Source organism: Falco naumanni, chromosome 5, assembly GCF_017639655.2.
Source record: "Falco naumanni isolate bFalNau1 chromosome 5, bFalNau1.pat, whole genome shotgun sequence".
Taxonomy (NCBI): domain Eukaryota; kingdom Metazoa; phylum Chordata; class Aves; order Falconiformes; family Falconidae; genus Falco; species Falco naumanni.
Genome location: NC_054058.1, coordinates 50,629,488 through 50,651,874, shown reverse-complemented (window position 1 = coordinate 50,651,874; position 22,387 = coordinate 50,629,488). Strand labels below are relative to the sequence as shown.

General features: G+C 40.4%; 2 protein-coding genes across 7 annotated transcripts in view; one reads left to right on the top strand and one right to left on the bottom strand.

Annotated features, from left to right (window-relative positions):
* PRICKLE1 (prickle planar cell polarity protein 1) overlaps positions 1 to 4,464 on the top strand; it is a 66,539-nt gene extending 62,075 nt beyond the window's left edge. For all 3 annotated transcript variants that reach the window (XM_040595227.1, XM_040595229.1, XM_040595228.1), the window contains one exon: positions 1,070 to 4,464. In XM_040595227.1, the coding sequence (XP_040451161.1) occupies positions 1,070 to 1,926 (857 nt within the window). In that variant the 3' untranslated portion in view covers positions 1,927 to 4,464. The remainder of the gene's footprint in view (positions 1 to 1,069) is intronic.
* Positions 4,465 to 7,861: 3,397 nt separating this feature from the next.
* The window catches only part of PPHLN1 (periphilin 1), a 72,170-nt gene continuing 57,644 nt past the window's right edge, over positions 7,862 to 22,387 (bottom strand). For 3 of the 4 annotated variants that reach the window (XM_040595230.1, XM_040595231.1, XM_040595232.1), the window contains exon 10: positions 9,546 to 10,142. In XM_040595230.1, the coding sequence (XP_040451164.1) occupies positions 9,933 to 10,142 (210 nt within the window). In that variant the 3' untranslated portion in view covers positions 9,546 to 9,932. Of the gene's footprint in view, positions 9,201 to 9,545; positions 10,143 to 22,387 lie in introns of those variants that run through there. The other variant, XM_040595233.1, reaches the window with a different exon arrangement.

The following is a 22,387-nucleotide window of genomic DNA, read 5'->3' as shown; positions in this document are numbered from 1 at the left end:
CATACCTTAAATAGAAGAAGCTGCATTATATACTAGGGTAATATTAAATACTGCAAAAGACTTTAGGTAATCTCCTGATTTGCTTGTAAAAATATGTAGAAAATCTGAAAGGATGGTAAACAACTTAGCCTTAGGAAATGAGGTTTATGAGATTATGTTTCTCCATTGACTGAAGAGGAACTGATAATCCACTTCTATGAACCTTCTTGTCAAATGTGATTGAAATTAGCCAGAGATAAGTCATATGTGTAGGTGCCAGTGTATGTGTGTGTGCACACATGTGCACATGTGTTAGCTTTCCTTTCCTATTTCCCTACAGAAAACCCAAATGTGGGAGCTAGGTATGAGAGACCCATTTAAAAAAGTTGTCCCGTCTCCTTCGTTCCTCTCTTCCTATAACCTGAATTATTGTAGCTACTCATGTAGCTCAGGCCTGACCCACATGCGGCATTGCCCAAGCAGTAGCAAAGGAACCGATGACGGGAGCTTGGTTCAGGGGGCACAGGAGGAGGAGGAACTAGAGGTATTGCACCTGGGAGCGTCACGGACAGGTGACACGGTTGTTGTGGGAATGAAGGGTCGCTGGCCACAAACCTGGAGTAAACCAGGCCAGCTTACTGCTGATGATTTTTGGAGGGTACGGATCCTCCTTTGCAAGGCAGTAAGCCTGGCTTTCCTGTAGCAACAGCTGGAATATTGAATTTAGCAATACCAGAAACAGGAAATATTTTAGCCTGAAAAATGCCAAGCATGGACTGTGGAATAATTTCAAGTAGTTCTTTTTTCTTAGAGGCTTTAGCTGTATGCATGTTAGAGCTGTTGAAAAATTTTAAAGCCATTAAACTTCCACCCTTGTTGTCCTAACGTTAACTGATTCTTAGGTAAACGGAGCTAATACTTAAATGTTTTAAGTCAAGACAAAGCTTCCTCTTTTACAAAGCTACTCCTTTTGGTATAGTTCCAAACCCACTGCTTTACTGAAAAGAAATGTTTAATATTTTGTTACAATACTTATCTCTCCGATAGTCCTCTCATTTTGCTTTTCCTCCTTTCTCCATTCCCACCGCAGGAGCTTCAATGGATGGAGAAGGCAAGCCACGGCCATCTCTGTACTCTTTGCAAACTTTCCAAGAACTGGAGGTAGAGGACTGTGAGAAGATGAGCAACATGGGAACTCTGAATTCTTCAATGCTCCACCGGAGCACGGAGTCCTTGAAGAGTCTGAGCTCAGAGTTGTGTCAGGAAAAGGTCTTGCCAGAGGAAAAGCCAGTGCATATGCCTGTACTGAGAAGATCCAAATCCCAGTCTAGGCCTCAGCAAGTGAAATTTTCAGATGACGTTATTGATAATGGAAGTTACGAGAATCTTGAAATACGCCAGCCTCCAATGAGTGAAAGGACTCGTAGGCGTGTTTACCATTTTGAAGAGCGTGGAAGTCGGCCTTCTCATCATCGTAGAAGAAGTAGGAAGTCTCGTTCAGATAATGCACTTAACTTGGCCACAGAAAGAAGATGCTCTCCAAGAGAGAGATTTCGTTATTACTCCCCTCAGGATCATGAAAAATTTATTCAAAATAGAAGCTCACGGGAGATTCGGGCATATATTCAAAATGCAGAGCTGTATGGACAATATGCCCATACTAGGTCTGATTATGCACTGCGGAATCAGGTGGTTGATAAATTTTTTGGATTGTATGGTGAGGAAGATGACTCCTGGTGTTCAACTTCATCCTCGTCATCCGATTCTGAAGAGGAAGGATATTTTCTAGGACAGCCGATTCCACAGCCACGATCACTGAGATACCCATACTATACAGATGACCTTTCTGGTCCAACTACTGCATTATCTAGTTCTCAGTTTGGACAAAGGACAACCAAATCAAAGAAGAAGAGGGGACACAAAGGAAAAAATTGCATAATTTCTTAATTTGTTTTAACAGTTGGGAAGACCAGTCAACTCTGTAGCTACAGTTTGAACCACATCTTTTTATATTAATAACTGTACTTAGCAACTTGCCTAAGGTTCTTAATGCTTTGCCAGTGTAAATGATAACCCTGCCAGAGTTTACATTGTACAAGTAACATTCAGAAATGTCACCATGCCGAATGATGATCTGCTCAGATACCGCTAGGTTTACATGCTATGTCTCAGCTGTTAAAATACTGTTCCTGCAGTTCTTGATACTGACTTTTTGCAGACATTTTATTTTATGCTCACTATTCATCTACGTTGAGTTATCTGAGACAGGGGATCGAACAAAGATCAGTAAATAAAACTGTCGGTCCTGTGCTGTAGCTATATCCACAGGGTGATCTTTGACTTTTCCCTCTTACTGCCAAGAAGAAGGTGGCTCTGTGCTGTGCCCTTTCTTCATTGATAAAGCTCACTTTTCCTCCTTCAAGTTTCCTCACAAAAACTGGTTTGTGTTTTTTTTTTATTTGGGAAAATGCTCCTTTTTCCAAAGTGTCCACTATTAAGGAGGCAAAAATCAGAATGTAGGAGCTGAAATGCTTGAGGCCTTGATATATCCTAAAGCAGCAGTAAGTCGTTGATACTTTTAACTTTCATGGTTTTTCCTCCACAATTTTTTAAGAATTCCATCCCTCTGTAAGGTTTTGGGGTTTTGGTTTCTTTTGTTTTACATGCCTGTTTAAAGGAAGATACTAATTCAGCTACTGGAACTGGACTTCGCTGCCAGCAAGTGGTAATATTTTTGGGCTGTGCCCCCCAACCCCCAGCAGCAAAAGAGAGGGGTACAACTGCTGGAGTCCTTTGCTCAGGCATGTAACCCCATTTAAGTCAATGAATCTACTTGCGTAACAAATACTTTCATAAGGGCTTAAAGGATTAGGCTCCAGAATTGTGTCTTTTGGAATGCATTATCCAGGTTTTAAAACTTATTAGCTGCAATTCTAAATAAAAAAAACATTGATATTTATAATTTAGTATTTCATAGGCTTAAATGTATTCATAATTTAACAGTGCAAATACTAATGTACATATTGTACAGTTAAATTTTAAAAGCTGAATATTTTTATATCCCTGAATTTGAAGAAGTTTGTTACAATATCAGACTAGATTTGTTAGGGGTTTAACAGCAGCATTATGGATGAAACATTGCTTGTATTTTAGTCAGGGGTTTTAAGTTGAAAAATACTGAAAAATGTTTAGTGCAAAACAGCTTAATTTTGTCTACTAGGTATTAAAAGCTCTGTATGCATGGTGGGGCTATGTAAATACTCTCTATGGCCCTCTTAATCTTGCAAGTGTTATTTATGGGTCAAGCAAAATGTCAACTATATAAATGTAAAAACCACACAAGCCTAGAATATATCAGTGCAACAAATATGCAACTCCTGTGGATGTGGATTTATTTTTTTTTAAATTTATTATTATTCCCCTCCTTTCCCAAAAATAATTTCTGAAGTTCACCTACATAAAGGGAGAGAGATACTGGGTGGTTCTAGAAGGCAAGCTGGCAAAAAACTAGAAAGTAGCAGGTAATCTCAAAGGAAGCCTTGAATTCATATGTGGAGCAGGAGCTATTTTAAGTTATAGTAAACTTCTTCCACTGTTCTTAATAAAGGGCAGAAATAGTTGAATTAAGTGGCATCCACCAATTAAGACAGTAAATGCTAAAGCCATTGGCTTTCTGACCACCTGAAGAAAGGTAATTAATTAAATAATAGATGCTTCTTACCAAAAACACCTGGCAAACTGAACTAAGCTTGCCCTTGAGAGGACAGAGCAGTTTGGAAATAAAGGCAGCTAGAAGTAAGGGAGGGAACGGATACGTGAGTATTGGCTTACACCAAAGAACATGAAGCTATTGCTAAGGCTAAACCAGACTAGCAGTTACCTGCTTGTATTTTTTCAGGGTAGAATAAGCAAAAGACCCTTTTCTCCCAGAGGTGGTATTCACCATGTAAGTCACTTTTCTAGCACAAACAAGTCTTGTGTACATGAAAGCTGATCAAAGTAATACGCTACATTGCATGGGCCAGTGGGCAGCTCATGGGATGCTTCCAGCTGGCAGGCTGCTGTGGTGGCTTAGGCAGCATTTGCTTTCCTCGCAGCCAAACGCCTGTTGTTCTTAAGTATATTACAGCCACCAGGCTGCCAGGGTTTACAGGACTTGAGGAGAGATGCTGACTTCTAATACTTCCCCCAGGATGCTCAAACAATGCTTGGGACCTTCCATTCTTACCTGTGTTTCCAAATATGGGGAACCAGGATTCAGAAATGAAATGCTGTGCTGCTACTGCTGTCTTTTTTTTGGAGCAAGTAACTGTCTCATGGAGACATGTCTCTCCACGAGTAGTTCTTCCGATCTTACATCATCTCCCGAGATAACAGCATACGTGGTCTCCCAAAGTGCAATGTCTTATGGAGTACTAGATGATAAAAGTTTTCCGTAGATTGTTAGTTCCTTCTTAAAAAAATAAATAATATCCAACTATTTGACACAGATCTCTAAAGCGTGTCATTTACAAACTTTCTTCAGAGTTAACTTTCACGTTACCTCCCTTTAAACCTCAAAATAAATGAGCTGAAATATTTCTGTCTTTCCTGTGCCCTTCTCCAAAACCCAATGATAACTAAAAGTGTCATTACTGGGACACTGTCAACTCTGCTCCTGCAAGGGCTCTGGGTACTTCAAAATGAGTGATGTAAATAACGACACCTCTCACCTCTCACCATCACTGTTTATATTATTATTTTTCAGCTGGAAGCTTTGGCAGTGGGGCAGAGGCTGTTACTTGTCCTCAGTTTCAGTTGGAAAAAATCTAGAGGCACGTTTGTCTGTGCAAGGGGTAACGAACCTTGTGTGTGTAGTGGTGCTCTCTCCACGCAGCAGCAATTCTGCCCGAGGCAGGAGCTCTGCCCTTGTCCCTCAGGACCCGACTCCCCAGGGAGGCAGGGCTGCACAGCACCATGCCGCGGGGAGCAGTGCTCCAGCGTTGCCTCCCAGTGGTCACGCAGCTTGTTCAGCGCCAGCAGACACCTCTGCTCTAAGGTGTGTACATCTCCCCTCACCCGTGCTGGGCTGCAGGACCACAAGTAATAAAGAGCATTAGAAGACACGTAGAAAGCTGAGGAACTGACTGCTGAGACGTTCACATCAGGAGAAGACTAACAGGTATTCGTAATAATGCTTAATGAAAGAGGGGCTAACCTGTATTTTTATGCAGTTTAAAAATCGTACACTAAGTTTAAAGATGGTTATACAACTTTGCTGAGCTTTTTCAGCCTGACATAAACAGTTGCCACTTCATTATTTCTGACCACTTATTATAAGAAATGTTTCTAATTGAGTCTTCCACCTTAAATATAAAGAGAATGGTACGGGATATAACATCTGCTACCAGCACAAGACCGATACAGCCACTAAAGCTGTAAATCCTGTTTTGTGCTATTGGCAGTAATACCTATAGGCACCTAAGCCCCGCACAGCTGCTCACTCACTCCCCCCCAGTGGGATGGGGGAGGGAATCAGAAGGGTAAAAGTGAAAAACTCATGTGCCGAGATAAAGACAGTTCAATAGGTGAAACGCAACCAACCAACCCACCCACCCTGAACTGATACAAAAAATCAGCCAACTGATACCCAGCCAGCCCCTGAGTAACATCAGCCCTGGCAAACTCTGCCCCTGCCCTCGGCCCTGATTTCATTGCTGAGCATGACATGCTATGGTATGGAATATCTCTGGTCTGTTGGGGTCGGCTGTGCCACCTGTGCCCCCTCCCAGCTGCTTGCCCACCCCCAGCCTGCTCACCGGCAGGGTGGGGTGAGGAGCAGAAGCAGCCCTGAGCTCTGCAAGCACTGCTCAGCAGTAACAGGAACATCCCAGTATTATCGTCAACATTGTTTTAATCACAAATCCAAAGCACAGCACCGCCATACCAGCTACTATGCAGAAAATTAACTCTGTTCCAGCCAAACCCTGTACAACCTTCATGATGGTGAGAAGTAGTAGGGCAATACATAACCCTCACCCCCATCAAAAGAGGAAACCTTGCACAGACACCGAGGTCGCAAGGGACCAGTCATTCTCTGATACATGGCACTAGCTCCTTTCATATCCGTAGCAGTTTTACTGCTGATTTTCACCATAACTGCTTACGTTGTTTCTCAAAGGTACCAACTCACCCAGGGAGGTTACAAATCCACTCAGAACCGCTCCAGCCTCAGCAGGTAGCACGGAATTTCCATGCTCCTTTCCTTCCTTTTCCTCTTCCCTTTTTTATCTTTTAAGGGTACCTGCACAATACTGAGTGCCAGGAGTAACTTGTTTTCAGGAGCTCTTAAGGTGACAACGAAAATAAATTCCTCCAGCACAGCATCTGGTTTCTTCCACCAGTGCTCCTCCTACCCCTTTCCAGGAGCCCATCGAGGCTGTCCACAAGATCAAGGACAACTTTTTACATTGATATGAAACAAATCCATAATATAAATTTCTTTCTGCAGGAAGCAAGACTAAAAGCCATGCTTTTTGCTTAAGTTAAAGGACTGGCATAATATTTTACTTACATCAACAAAAAGCTTACATCACAAAAGTTTAAATGTGATCATTCAACTTAATGACAAAACCGGAAAACTGGTTCCCTATCACTCATGAATGCAAATTAAACCTTTCATGAAACAGTGCTTATAAATTAAAAAGACTCCTTAGTTCATCAGTAAAATGTAATCCATTACCAAAAAAAAAAAAAAAAAAAGTCAGATTAAGCTAAAGACAACCTAACAAACTTTTCAAAGATCTTACTGACCTATTAGCTAATTAAAAACCTCAATAACACTGGCTGACGGGTCAGGCTCCAAGAGTTCCAGTGAATGGAGTTAATCAGGCTGGTGGCCAGTCACCAGTGGGGTTCCCTAGGGCTCAATTTTAGGGCTAGTGCTCTTTATGTTTTTATAAATTATTATAGACACAGGAGTCTTTTTAAGTAAGTAAGAGTACATTAAGTAAGTTTGCCAACGATACTAAACTAGGAGGAGCTGTGGACTCCCTCGAGGGTAGAGAGACCTTACAGAGACATCTGGATAGACTCTAGAGAGCTGGGCAATCACCAGCCGTATGAAACACAACAACAGCAAGTGCTACATTCTCCACCGGGGTGGAGTAATCCTGGTTATATGTACAAACTGGGGGACGAGAGGCTGGAAAGCAGCCCCATGGAAAGAGATCTGGGGGTAGCTGAATGAGTCAGCAGTGTGCCCTGGCAGCCAGAAGGGCCGTGTCCTGCAGCGCATCAAGCACAGCACAGCTGGCTGGTTGAGGAGGTGACTGTCCTTCTCCACATTGCAACGGTGCGGCCCCACCTTGAGTGCTGTGCAACCTCAGTATGGGAAGGACATCAAACTATTAGAGTGCGCCCAGAGGAGGGTGACCAAGACGGTGAAAGGCCTTGAAGGCAAGACTTACGAGTGGCTGAGGTCACCTGGCTTGTTCAGCTTGGAGAAGAGAAGGCTGAGGGGTGGCCCCATCGCAATCTACAGCTGCCTCCAGGGGGGCAGTGGAGGGGGAGGTGCTGATCTCCTCTCTCTGGTGAACAGCAGTGGAACCAAGCTGCATGAGTGGAAGTTCAGACTGGATGTTAGGAGAAGGTTCTTCACTCAGAGGGTGGTCTATCACTGGAACAAGTTACCCAGAGAAGTGGTCACGGCACCAAACCTGTCAAGAGTTCAAGGAGCATCTGGACGATGCTCTTTGTTATATGGTTCAGTTTTAGGTAGTCCTGCGAGAAGCAGGGAGCTGGACTCAGTGATCCTATGGGTCCCTTCCAATTCAAGATATTCTATGATTCTGTGATTATAAGCTTAGGCCTTACTTTACAGAAAAACAACTGAAGATTCAGGTACATTTATCATAGTAAATTTAATCAGGCTTCTAACAAGGAGACTCCTAACAAACTGTACAATAATAATGGACATTTTTAATCAAAAATATATTAAATATGATTTCAGTATTTTTTTCACTAACATTTCTAACCCAAAGCAGAAACTCTGGTGTAATACCCTGAAGGCTCTCAGTCCTGTAGACAAGTAGGAAAGCACTGTAGTTACTCTTCTGCCTTGGAGAAGACTTTGCCTCTGCTTTCATGACTATCTTGGTAACCCAGGTTGTTGCCAGAAGAGGCAGGTCAAGTCTAGCTACTGTGCAACAGGTTGCCCCTCTTCCACTGTCTCCCTCCCCAAATTAGCATCCTGTAGGATCTGTGAGCTGATTCCCACTCACTGTGCAGCCCACACAATCCCAGGTGCCAACAGGGTAACTTGCAGGTCATCTTCTTTGAGCAATGTAAACTCTCAGAAACCAACAAAAGCAAACTGCAAAACCACACCCTACTGTCATTAAAACTAATTGGGCATCTCAGGAATGTGATGTGATATTTATTTAATATAAATATCAAGATTTGCATGTGTAAGATGCTGTGATACATACAGTACCTTGTACATGCAAAATCACTGCTCTTTCATTTACTTTTCTGTACAACATTCTGATGAAGTCTGAGAAGTTATCTTGGTAAGTGGGCTGAATTCAATGACTTTTTCATTTAAAAATACCGTGCACTTTGGAAATGGTGAACTTTGGTCATTAGTCCTTTTACAGAGTTTCACATCTTTCTAAATGCAAACGTATACAAAACAATCGTGCTTATACTTACCTCTTCATGGTTATGACTCAAATTAGCCCTTCTCTAAAACATTTATAAAAGCCAGTACCTTATTCAATATAAAGCTGTACACAATCTAATAGTCAGGATACTGCCAGTGAATCCTAAACATTTTTCATCTCTGGAAAGTAATCAGGTAGCAGTGGCAGCCTCTTGACTCTCCTTAACCACTGCTCCCCAGCTACAAGTCACTCTATCAGGTCATAAGTGGCACCAGACATTACTTAGAACCACCTAGATTTGAAATGGTGATGAGTTTTGGGCATTAGAGCTCAACTTCACGTTACACCTAATCCAAAGCACCTTGGAGTTACCACAGAGACTGTCTGCTTGCTTTCCTTGCCCCATCTTGCCACCCCAAGTTCCTGCTCCTTCTTGATGTTGGAAATAAAGATCACACACAACCTCCTAGTAGTTAAAACCAATGGATAAAAAATGGTGAGAAGGCATAAGAGGGGAGAGGGAGAGAGTAGAACAGACCTTTCCCTGCTCAGTGGCTGCCTGCAGTTACACTCTGTAAGCTGTAGTCAAAAACAAGAAAGGAAACATTTAGTAGCAAATAGTAATAAAACACAGAATTCATCCTACATAATACTGCCTACTAGTAATGACTCATGATATGGAAAACACCAAAATTTTAAAGGCATTTGCAGAACCTGCAACTATAAAAAAAATATAGCATTTCTTCTATCAAGTAGTTAAGAGTTGCATTGGTAGTCAGAGACTACAGATAACCACTGCCGTAATTTTACAGAATGATCCTGAACTTTAAACTACAATAAATAATTTAAACCATAGTTGTGACCGATTTTGCAAGTCCTCCCTTCCTACAGTATATATGAAAACAAGACATATTTCTGCGTAAGTTGAGGAATGAAGAGCTGCTTCTTGTTATTTTAATAAAAAATACAGTGTTTGAAGTTACACTTATAAACATCAAAACAGAAGTGTACATACATTGGACTGAACATTTTTTCCTAGGTAACTGTGTAAAGGTTTCAAAAATAGTTTGTCACTTTACAGCATTTTTGAAAAGAACATCCTTTCAAAGGAATATATGTCAACAAGTACAGGTAGGAAGAATACAATTGCGGAGACCACAGTGAACAAGAAGACGCAGCCACCTGAGCTACTACGGAGTAGTGCAGGCCTTGGGTTTAAATCTCCAACAAGATCTCCTCTTTCCCTGCAAAAAGCAGACTTATGTATCATGGCATACACAATGTAGAGGATCTAAAAGCGTATTTTTGTCCTTAGTATGAGCCCTCCTTGAAGGATTCTGACAGATCTTGTTTGGCAGCATCGTACTGAGCAATGAAAAGTTTGAGTTCTTCAATGCATCGCTCACCTATTTCATGCAAATTCTGCCTCAGGGCAAACTGAATGGACTTCTCTAATGATGGATCTTTATCAATTAGCATCTTCACTACCTTGCCAAAGGTTTCACAGTCTTGTCTGTAGACCTAGAAACAACAGATTTTAGAAAATGGTTAAATGCAAGACGCTACATTAGCATGCCAACAGCCAACATAGAGTTAGGTGCTACTGTAGATCCAAACCAAAGAATACTGGATTTTATGCAAGTTTCAGCTGTAAGACATATTTGCTTTTTCCTCTCTTCTGACCTGCACTAATATAAGCAACTCTAATTGGAAGAAATACCTTAAAAAGAGAGATTAGGTTCCTAATGCAGCAATATTTAATAAATCATGGCAAAGCAAAGTGCAAAGGCTAACCAGATTTTCATCGCAAATATATGTAAAACTAATTTAACTGTGGCATGTCTAGCTACCTCAGTCTTTATACAAAGCACCAGTAACTTAGTTTGTAATCTTTCCTAATACTTTAAATACAAGTTGTATTTAAAAAATTCCACCAAATTATGTATGTACGTTTGTTTGTTGGATTATCTGTTTCCTGTAGAAGTCCTTGACAAATATGACTTCAATTAATTTGACTGCATTGGTGATTCAACCACTAAGAAGAAGAGAAATTCTGGCAATTCTTTACATGAACCTGTCTGATCTTGTACTGCAGGGAATGCAGAGTTTGCAAGTCAGTTATGTACCACAGTTGAGAAGTAACTTCTCATTATCACTGCAACTGTTTTTCAAACAAACATCTGACTACATACGCTCTTAGGCGGTTTTCAAAGCCAATCAGTGGCCTTTCAAAAAAAAACAAACAACTTTTTTTTTTTTTTTTTTCCAGATTCCAGCTAAGGTTATTAATCTAAACATCCACCAAAAAAGGAACTTGTCAAAGTCTTCCAACTGCCAGATGCAGTTCATTTTCACACCTCCTTGGCCAATTCCTGTTTAGAAAATACACTGGCTTTTTCAATGAAGATAAGTAAGTTTTACATCTCTGTATTTTTCAGAAGGAAAAAAAGCTAAGATGTTGATATTCCTCGAAGCATGACTACCTTTTAGTATTGCGTGCCCGTGTTAGAACTTGTTTTTTTATAAATATGTGTGACCCTTTCCTCTGACATTTAGCTATATTGTGGACAGACATGATACAACTGTATATAATCGATTTCTCATTAGTAAAAAAGAAAGAAAAAAACCAAATAACCACACACACACCCCCAAACACTACTATACTGTTTGATTCATAAGGACCAGTCCAAGGGCAGCCCAAGCATATTCATGTCAGAGGAGCAGTAAAAAACCAAAAAAGCAAACAAACAAAACAAACATTCTGCACACAAACTGAACTATTCCCAGAAACACAATGACTTCACATGATACCCTTAACAAAGGCTGTTCTCAAAGGCTTGATAGTATATTCTACACAAATAGTTTAAAACGAGACCTACTTTTCAAACACTGGTTGGCAAATAAAAGAAAACCTTTTGGAAGAAACTTACTTTCAATTGAGATTACAAAGTCAAAGAGAAGAGTGCAGCCCAAACCACACTGCAGCTAAACATCTTCAGTGTGGGAACAGTGTGCACATGGTGTTTTTTCTGGGAGGGGGTTTGTTTCCTGCTTTGTATGTTCAGCTCTTTGGTAGTAAAATAGCAGCACAAAACCCAGACTCTCAGAGTTCATCTTCCACAGCAAGTAAAACACAGTACTCAGAGAGCTTCAAGCAGAGTAAATTTGAGTTACTTTTTTTTCTCTTTGCAAGGAAAAAGTTCAGAAAGAATCACTGTCTCTAATTAGCCATACGACAGACAGATGGTATTGCACTTTGGATAATTTGTGCCTTTCAAGTACTTGCAAGCACGCTTGCTAGCACCTTCACACAACGATGTCTGAAAGGTTTTTTCTCCCCAGAGCCATTATGTTTTGGGGAAAATAGTTCAAAACTTTTTTTCTCCCCCTTTATTCCATGTCTACTTGTCTTATTTTATCACCTTTGAAGTGGTCAGACCAAGGACGCGTGAACCATCTTCCACAGGTAAATGAACCTGGTAACTGTCAGTCTTCAGCGCATGCTGCGCGCCGCCGGCACCGGTGGAACCCTGACGCTCACAGAGAACAGACACAGCACCCCGGCTTCTGCGCGGGGAGGCACCCACCGCTACAACCACAGGAAATGCTCTACTTTTAATTGGTCTTCAAATTAATGGCAAATAGTGCTATCTGCTATTTCTCTCACACACCACAAAGAACTAATCCAGATGAAATTCTCTGACCCTTAGCGTATAAATTATTAGCTCCTTCTAAGCACATTTTTCTTCAGAACCTTCACAAAAGAAGACTTGGAGGAGAATCAAAAAAGCCATCATTGTTGCTGCGCCTGGAGTCAGAAGTCACTTTGTGTCACAACAGTCTGGAAACTAAACACCTTCACACATAAGATGAACGTTTTCAATACTTGGTGACAAAAGACTTTTTTAAAAAATAGAATTGACCTACATTAGGGGAAGAGGGCGAAGGTGGAGCAGGAAGGCAGTTCTAACAACAGAAAACAAAGGAAACCGCTCCGGTCCTCTCACAATAATTGAGTAATTTTCCCTCAACAAGCTTTCTACCCCAGCTGCTGATTTGATACTCCTGGTGCAATCTGCCTCCTCAATTATGTTGATAAACCTATTTGTATAGCTGCGACATAAATTGCATCACTGAGATGATCCCTTTTAAAATTATTTCCCCTCCAATGAATGTGATTCAGTGATGCAATTCTAAAACCAGACACATCAGCACAACTGAGAGAACTGTGAGCCACAGTTGTGAAGTGGAAGTAACCTCATAAACCAGTTTATATCTGAAGCCAGTGCACGACTACCAACCCTCAGAGAGGTTACTATGCTTTGCAGAAGGGAGTAAAGATTATCAGTTGTAAGAGTATCATTCACTGAAGATATTGATTACAGCTTAATGGTAAAGTCAACTATTTGAAAAAATTATGAAAGCACTCAAACTTCTTGAAAAAGAGGATGGTGGCATGGCACATTAAAATCCACCCTCTCTACAGAAGAGAAGGAGGGTATTTCTGGAAAATAAGCCAAGAATGTGATGTCTGAGGAAGAAAGAAAACAGCAGGAAAGACTCCAAACAAGCAAAAAAAAAAAGCTTTCTGTTATAGAAGAATACTGAAAGAACTTGTAACCCAACAAGGTTTGAAACTAATCCTGTCTTTAAAATTCCAGCTGATACTGATTTTGAGCTCAGACCACGGAAAGCTCATCTGTAAACATCTGGAACTAAAAACTGAAAATGATTCCACATGTGGGGAAAGAAGAAATAACATTTTTATATTGAAAAACAAGAAAGGAAATGATACCAATGACATGATTATTCTGTCTGATATATAGGTCAGGTAATCCTGAAAACAGCTAAAGCCAGAGGGTGATCATTTACCAAGGCCCTAGCATACTTTATTCTCTGACCTAAGCTACAGCACCAGTGTAACAGAAAGAACATGTAACACTTCAGTAAGCAGATGAAGGAGAAGCAGAAACAGCTGTTCTATTCCCAAATATATATTTATTTTATACACACACACAAGGTAGGGGGGGGGTGTGTGTGTATATATATATATATACACACACACACGTACACGCACAGAGTCTTGATTTTCCTGTGAATGAGAAGTATATAAGCTGAATTCAAGTTCTCTTTGAAGAGTTTTCCAAAATCAGCACATCTGCCACCTGTGAGGTCAAAGGATCATAAATATGCCCACTTCCATATTATTCTCATGGCATTTTAACTCTTTTTATTCTTACATGATAATAGCATAGAAGTTCTGGCTGAGATCAACCCTTCACTGTGCTGGTCTCTGTGTGAGCACTTAGGCTTTATCTGGATGCAAATCTGAAGGTGTGACGCACCTACAACATGTTAGTGAACACTCCTCGTCTATTTGATAAAACGAAACCAAAATTTGCACTGAGAACTGTTTAAATATAGCTAAAAGACATTTACTTCCAGATCTAGCTAAAGCAATGGTGATGTTAGTCCCCCAGGTCAGAGGTGATCAAGCCCTTGAACTCACCAGGCAGAATAAAACTTCCGAGAACTCCCTCATCTACAGTCTGCGTAGTTTTCAGTTAACCCTAAGGCACCATCAACAGCGACTTAAATTACGATGTATGACACTGACGTGAAAGAGGTGAAGGATACCACACATCTCTTCTTCCAGCTCAGCTCTGGGACATTAACATCTGATGGAGAAGAAAGAGGGGCTGAAGCAAGCATGTGGGGACTGCTCATGCCTTAGACTGCTATATCCCTCCTGCAACAGCAACCTAAAACTTGTCTGTTTAAACCAAAGAAAGCATATTGAATGGATAAACTGATGGGTGCAAAACACCATCACCAAAACTTTGTGTGAAACCTGAACTATGGGCATGGATGAAATTATAGCTAGCTAGGGAATATCTTGATGACATGTCTACTCCTCACTGACGAATTCTGCATCGTTTCCTTTCTCTGCCTAGCACAGCCCCATGTTCTTCTCAAAACCTGTTGCGGAGCTGCTCATGTATTTTGCACAACAGAGCTCTTGGACAATAAAAACTGTAATGAGAAAAACTAGAACTTAAGATGTCCTCCCCTGTGAGTGACTACAGTCTGAAGAAGAGTCAGAAACTTTTGTCATCTTGGTCTCAGAGTCTTGCATACCTGGCCAAAAAGCAGCTTCATTTCAACAGCAAAAAAACCCCGTAATATTCAAAAAAGATGAGGCCAGGAAAAATAGAGAAGTTAAAATGGAGATATTCGCCACCCTTATTTCAGTCCGTGTACCATTTCCCCACCTTAGCTCTATGGTCTGTGCAAAGAAAGGCTTTTTAAATTCTCAAGGTGATTTAGAAGAGCTAAAACTAATTCCTGCTCTAAGCAGCCTCTGAAGAAGAGGAAAACAAGACAGAAGCTCCCACATAACTGGAGCGACCCTCAGGAAGACTGGTCCCACCAGGCTACAAGTTAGCTTCTGTACCTCCCGTGCCCACAGCTGGTAGAAAGTACAACTGCGTAGCAAACGGGAGATGCAAACTTCTCCTGTCCACCCCAGAAGACTCAACTGAATCTTCAGTTTTCATTTCTGGAGGAATTGTTGTAATGAATGGGCTTTATTCTATATAAAGGTAGACAACATTAACTGTCTTCTCCAGCTATGGTTTTGAATGGATATGACTGCGGCACTTCTCCTGAATGCTCTTGGCTTTATGCACATGTAAAAGCCTCTTGAATAGGAATCATCCAGAGACCTGCACATGCAAGCCTGCGCAGCTTTATGCGAGAGATGGGCAAATTCACTTCAGTGCAGAAGGTGGCACTTCTGCTCACAAACACAAGCAGGACCACCAGGCATGAGGAGGACCACATCCATTTAAGTGGATGTGACTATTTAGCAACGGAAAGCGATGCCCATGATTTAATCTGTAGTTTCCAATCCCTTCCTTGGTCTTTTTTATCACCACCTTTCCTGCATTTTTGAGTATTATCATTCCATACATTGAGAGATTCACCTAATGCTCTCTCACCTCCACCAGGACTCCTCCTCCATAGCAACAGGATGCAACTCTAGGCTCTCTGAGCAGCTCTGCACCATATGTACACAGCCCACCATCAGTGCTTATGAGTCAGTGCTCATCTTCAAGAGATGCCTGTTCTCAGCTCCTCATCCAGAAGGCCAAAGACCCTCAAGGCTCAGTTCACATGGGGGGAGGAGTTAGGGTTGTGGCTCAGAAACCACGTTCAACAGCCTGCAACCCTTAGATACTAACTCACCCTTGAGAAGACCCAACATGCCCAGCAATCACAATCTTGTATCTGTGATTCATGCAAGTATTCATTTAATATCCTTCAGAAGACAAAAACTTTTCAGCTATTAAGGTCACATTTCCCACAAGTATCAAATACCCCAAGCAAGGAGGAAAGAAACAACATGCTCACTGGTAGTTTGACTTCTGACAAAAGCAGAGCTTGAACTTGCACAGCACAAGTACAGCACAAGTTCGAAAGCGGTACCACATCCCCTCCAGACACCCCACTGATGCAAGAGCAAACTGCCTGAAATCTCTCTTGCTTCAGTGATGCCCCAGGGCTCCTCTACACCTGACAGAGGTAAGAGCTTTTGTTCCTCTAGCTAAACCAGGACAGCTATAGGCCAGCATAGCCCTCTCGTGGTATAAGCCAGCTTCGTATTTGCCCTCCTCAGCAGACCTAAAATGAGTCTGACAAAGCACTCTTAACACAGCCACATCGATGCCAGGTTTTCCCAGCCTGGGTAGACAGACTATGTGGTATAATTTTTCTTGTACTCCTAGCTAAGAGCAATACGAAAAGATTCTGTAATGTAGATGTAGCTCTAAGCTGACTGCATATGCAGTGAGATGCTGCGTTATAATTGTGCATGTAAGCTGAAGTCACATTGAATGACTTCAGTATTGCTGGTGTCACAGTATTTTCTTTGCCAAAGACAACTCTTTAAAGGAATTATTACCTCTCCCCAAATCACTTTTTTAATTTATTTACATACTATCTTGGCTTTTTCTCAACCGTGCAAATTAGACTTTATGAACTTACCCAAAATTTACTCTCCTCAAGTACAATAAGCTAATCTTCTACTGAAAGATTACAAAGAAAATTTCATTACTGCAGTGGCAATGTAATCGTACTGATATGCTTATGAGTACAATATATAAATTTATAGCTCCACAGCGCAAAGAATGCTCAGAACTGTCACTAAACTACTTGCAGACAATTCTCATGATCAAGCCATTTATAATTGGTTTTCAACCAAGATTAACTACTTCTCATGGTTACAAAAAGCCAAATTAATGTACAACAAAGTTAATACTTGGTTACAATACTGGTATACAATTTTTAATTGTAAAATATCAACAAGTCTACTCTATTTCTTTCTTAAAAGCTACTAACAAATTTGCCTTGAAACTATGTATTCTGCACCCATTAATCAATCTGTTTATAGACCAATTAGATATCTATTGAAATGCAAATTTGGGGAAACAAGTTATTTAATCTACTATATAGTAATGAACAATTCCATGTTAATTTGCTACTTACTGAAGATATGCAAAATGTTAAAGTTAATTGCACTTAAATGCAATTCTGCCTCCCTTTCCATGGAAAGTTTCAAGTGCCTGGTTTAAGAGATTTAATTGGCCTTCAGAACGTAAGCCCACTATTTTTGGCATCTGAACACCTGACTGAAAGGTCTGCTGAAAGTCTCTTATGTGAAATTGATGCTGATATAGCCATCATTTTAAAAGAAGCCTGAATTCAGATTTGAACTCTGCTTTGCCCTCAAGGACCAGGACCAGCAGTGTAGGGGGCAGCGCACCAGCACAGCATAGCAGGGACAGGCGCCGGGTGCCACAGCAGTTGGGGGAGGCCCCTGGGAGAGGCAACTGAGGCCACCCCGCTCTCAACTCCCCAGGGAGCCAGTTGCTGCTCCCTACATGGGACCGCAGTGTTTCTGTTCAGCTGGTCTATAGCATCTTGTTTCTAGGACACAGCATCTCCTGCCTGCATCTCCATTTCTTCCAAATTAGTTTAATCAGAGGAATAGGAAGATGCATTCTAAAACAATGCCACTGCAAGGCTTCCCACTTCATTTTGAAGTAGAATATCGGTACGGAAAGAGATGAAAAATGCTCTGTAAAACTGGGGGGGGGGGGGGGCGGCACAGGTGTCTATGTCTAAAGTAACAAACTCTCTGCTGAGTTTACACATACACTTTTAACTGAAAACCCTGAAGAGTTGGCTTGGGTCCTGAGACACAACTTTGCTCTTTTCCACGCTGTGTAATACACTGAGAAGAAAACAGGCTGGCCAAATTCTTTACTTGCATTAAACTATTATCTCCCGTTTAAGCTCAAGACATCATCCAGATACCCCTTTGCTTCATATCATACCTCTGATGACACCTCTGCAATTACAGTGAAGTCATGGGGTTTGCACAGGGTGGAGTCCACTGCAGCTCAGGAGAAGCCTGTGCCTGGCTCAGGTGTGCAGTGACTGCAGGAGTGCCTGAACAAAGCCACGCTGCCTTGTCTTTGGCACATCAGCCTATTCTCACTATGACTTCTGTTGTACAGGGCTCTGCCCCTCAGCAATAATACCTCAAAGCATCATCTCTGTAGAGAAGCAATCATCCATCCTCAACTCTTTTCTTCTTCCCTTCACCATCCAAACAAAACAATTACATGTTATTGTGCATTCACTCACTGCTTATAAAGCAATCCAAAGACGGAACATGCAGCTTTTGTATGACAGAGCTGAGCAGAGCTAAAAAATAATAAAAATAAAAAACAATTAAAAAGACAACTCCTCAATAACTGTAGTGTTTACAGCTCCACTTACACAGCAAGGACAAATCTGTAGAGCAAGGCTACATAGTTCTGAACATAGCAAAAGCCAACCAAGTCAGCACTACTTAGAAAACCATTTGTATGAACTACTGAACTGTCTCAGTTCTCTTTTCAGTCAAAGTGAACAGGGAAAGCATCACATACAAAGTATTCAGCACAGTGCAAGATAAACCTTGAACTGCTATGACTTGTACTGCCTGACAAATTAATACCTGTAAAGTTCAGCAACAGAGTTTTCATTTATGGAAACTTACATTTTCCAAGTAGTTCCCCATTGCTTTAAAATTACTAAAACCAAGTTTTCAGTAAGAAGGGAGAAATTAACTTTAAATATATTGCTAGAAAATCCATATATTTAATATTTTTTAATACTACAGTAGAGGACATTAAGCGAATGTTTAAATGAACAGGAATTGATACGCAGCAAAAACATACATGACGATACACTTCATTTAATATTACATTTTGGCAAGAGCAAGTGCATTACCACTTCTTCAAGAAATGTCTTGCTCAGTCAGGCAGAAGTAGCTCCCACGTGGGAGAGCAAGAACTATTATGTTACATGGTTTTACTGGAGATAATTCTTTACTAAAGCAATCAGACCACATAATAACAGCATTCTAACACCAACTACAGCCCCTTGGAGACCAGTTTGTGTGTGGCCTAAATTTCATAGGTTTCTTTACAACAGATGTGTTGGATGAGGGTAGTGTTACTTCATATATTAACTTGTGGGTTCCTTAGGTAAAACAGCAGTATTAGTTTAAGTTTACCTATTGCATTTTATTCTTATAGAAAGCATGTGCCTTCTGCAAGCAGATGATAAATCTGAATTCAAATAATGCATAGCAATTCCAATGTATGGGTTTCTAAACCTCACTAGAAGTACTGATAATCTTTTACAGATACATCAATGACATCTTTTCAGCTCATGCATACGAATACCCTGCTGTATGTTTAAGTACAAGCAACTACAAACAACTGTGCAGCTAAGTCCAAAAATTGTCTGAAAGATCAACAATTTATATATCTATTAATTTCTCTTTGTTCTATAGTGATCTTCAAGTCTAGAAGTTGCATTTTCACAGGACCATAAATGAAAAAAAAAAAAAAAAAGTCCTAAAAACTCTCCTCTCTGACGAATGTTAAAAATATCCCATTACTTGAAATGCACCAGTTTCAGATTAAACAGGAAATAATCAGCTTTATGCCAAAGGAAGGACCTCGCCCTGCAACTTTTTATTTATGAAATACTGAATTGATGGAAAGCTATTTCCTACAATCTGCTCTGTGGTAAACTTATTGCTCCATCCAAAACAGGAAGGGTGAAGTTTATCTACAAAAGACTCTGTCTATGTTAATTCTCTTGTTAAAAAAGCTTTAATAGCTTTCGGTTATGTCCACTGACCATAAAGGAAAGCGATATTCATTTAAGCTTCATCAGAATGGGCTGTATATTAATGGCAACAATTGCACGACAAACCAATCTTCCTTGTCATACTTTTGTATGGGAAGTACAGTAGTTAAAAATCAACACATACAGACTGTGTTGCAGTCAAGATCAGCCATGACGCATTTGTTCTTACCAAAAAGTGACTTGCGGCAATTTAGTTTTCCCTCAAGAAAAGTCTTCACACGTTCCATTTCAAAAAATATTCTCTTCTACAGATATTCTCAGATTCAACGTTCTGCATTAGGAGGGCTCACTTTTGTTAATGGGCAAGGCAGAATTTTATCCTGAGGTATGGATCACCTGTATTTTCGTCAACGGCACAATGTAAACAAACAGCAAGACAAGAAAACAAAAAAAATAAATCTTGCCTTTTCCAATTAAGAGCAACTCCCAGTAGATCAGCTGCACAATTAACTGGCAGCAGCGTTGTTGTTATAAACTCAAAGCCAGTGGATCAATTAGTTTAAGAACCAGCCTTTAAATGAGAAGACTTTCTCATCATCTCTGTCTAAAGAGCAACTTCATTATTTTTAAATTCTTTAATGCTTAGGATATGCATGCCAAAGGCTAGGTTTTTTAATCACATGTGAAACACAAAGAAAATACAGTAGTTTACTTATTTTGTGTAGCATGTAATGGACAACTTTTCAGAAAGGAAAAGCAACAGCTGCAAGAAGAAAAACAATTACTTCAATTACCAACATTTTATTACTTAGTTTATGTTAAACCTTAAGGTTTCTGAAAGTTTAGAATTACTTCACACATCATATTAGCCTCACAAATCAGTTTTATTAGTACCTCAATAATGGGTCAAATTTTTTTTCATGTCCAAGTCATGGTCTTGTCTTTACCCTCTACATAGTCACTCTCATCATTCACTTTAAGAGCTCATTTCAAACAAAAAATCGAATAAAGGAAAATGTAAATTAAGGCCATGTTTTTGAAGACTTCTGTAAGCTTTCCTTAGCTTGTAGATGGGTATCTTTTTCAATATGCAGCTGTGACTGCTCAAAAGAGGATTTCTCCTTCCCAGCTGTCACCATCCCCACGCCAGAAACCATCACCCCACTTGGATGTGTGAGCCAGTAATACGCAGGACTACTAAAATTAATTTTTAGGCAAAATCAGCCTGATTAGGTCACATGCTAACACACCAGTTGGGCTGCGGGGAGGAATCACTATTCTGAGTGAGAAGGCGACAAGCAGCTGTGGATAACATCTACAGAGGACATTTATCTGTAGCCTTATTAGTGCGTCCAGTCTCTTTGAACTCATCTGGGACCAACAGAACCCCTCCTAACCCAGGCAGACAAAGCACACAGGATTCTGTGTTTTAACATTTGCATACCTTAGCATTTATCTTCAGCCAAATACAAAATATAAAGAAATAGAACATAAAGCTAGCACAATGGCTGGGGTGGACAGGTCAGAAGAGCTGCATGATGAAGCCTCAATTTTTATTGCAAATATACCTATTCCTTTTGTATTTTTAGCATTCAACACCCAAACAATCTATCCTTCTGAATCTGTTCCCACAATTCCAGATATTTCCACCTCAATTTGGAAGCAGAAATCTGATCCAAAAATTGGAAAAATAGAAAGCATATCTTTCCTCAAAAAGAAAGCCACAAGGAGTAGAGATTGTCTTTTATGGTTAGTAAATCGTATGTCTTAGGGCAGTGATTACCAATTGTGGTTCCAAGGGAATGCAGTAGGAGTTCTGCATGTACTCAGTGGATACACTGAGACTGTATCCACAGTACTTACTTGGAAGTAATTGTTTGATAAGTTTGGGTTACAGCTCGTAAGTAATATCAAAGAATAACAGTGATTAGGTTGTTCAAAAAAGCTTGGGAATCACTGCTTTTTTCCCTTGTGAACTATTTTTCCATGTGAAAAACAAGCCTATTTTGTATTTTGAAAGATTTCTGAGACTAAAACATTGGCCTTCTGATTCCTCATTACAAGCCTTTATTAATAAGATAGTTAGGCAATGCTGCAGCATTTCAGCACAAGAACTGTTACCTATCAAACCCATTAAAGGAATGCCTGCCCTGTTCAATCCAGTGTCACTGAACATTTTCCAGAAGTTGTCTGATGGGGTGAACTGACAGAGGACAGATTTGGAATGAACTTGGCAAGATATGTGAACACACTCGTGACTTTTTGAAGTGTTCGTCTGTCTTCAGATTCTGGCATCTGCTGAAAGGCTTTGATTCTTTTCAAGTCTGGCTTCAGTCAGTCCTTATAAAAAGTATTATGACCAATAGAAGAAAACTGGGATCATCAAATACAGTTTTGTGTTGGGGTTGTTTGAGTCAGAGTTTTTGAGAGCTTTAGCTCTGTATTCTTCAGATAGCTTAAAAGCAGCTTTCTGTGATTCCTGACATCTATAAATTGTGACAACAGCATGATGCAACAAATTCCTTTAAGTCCAAAAAATGAGAGCTATTTCCAGT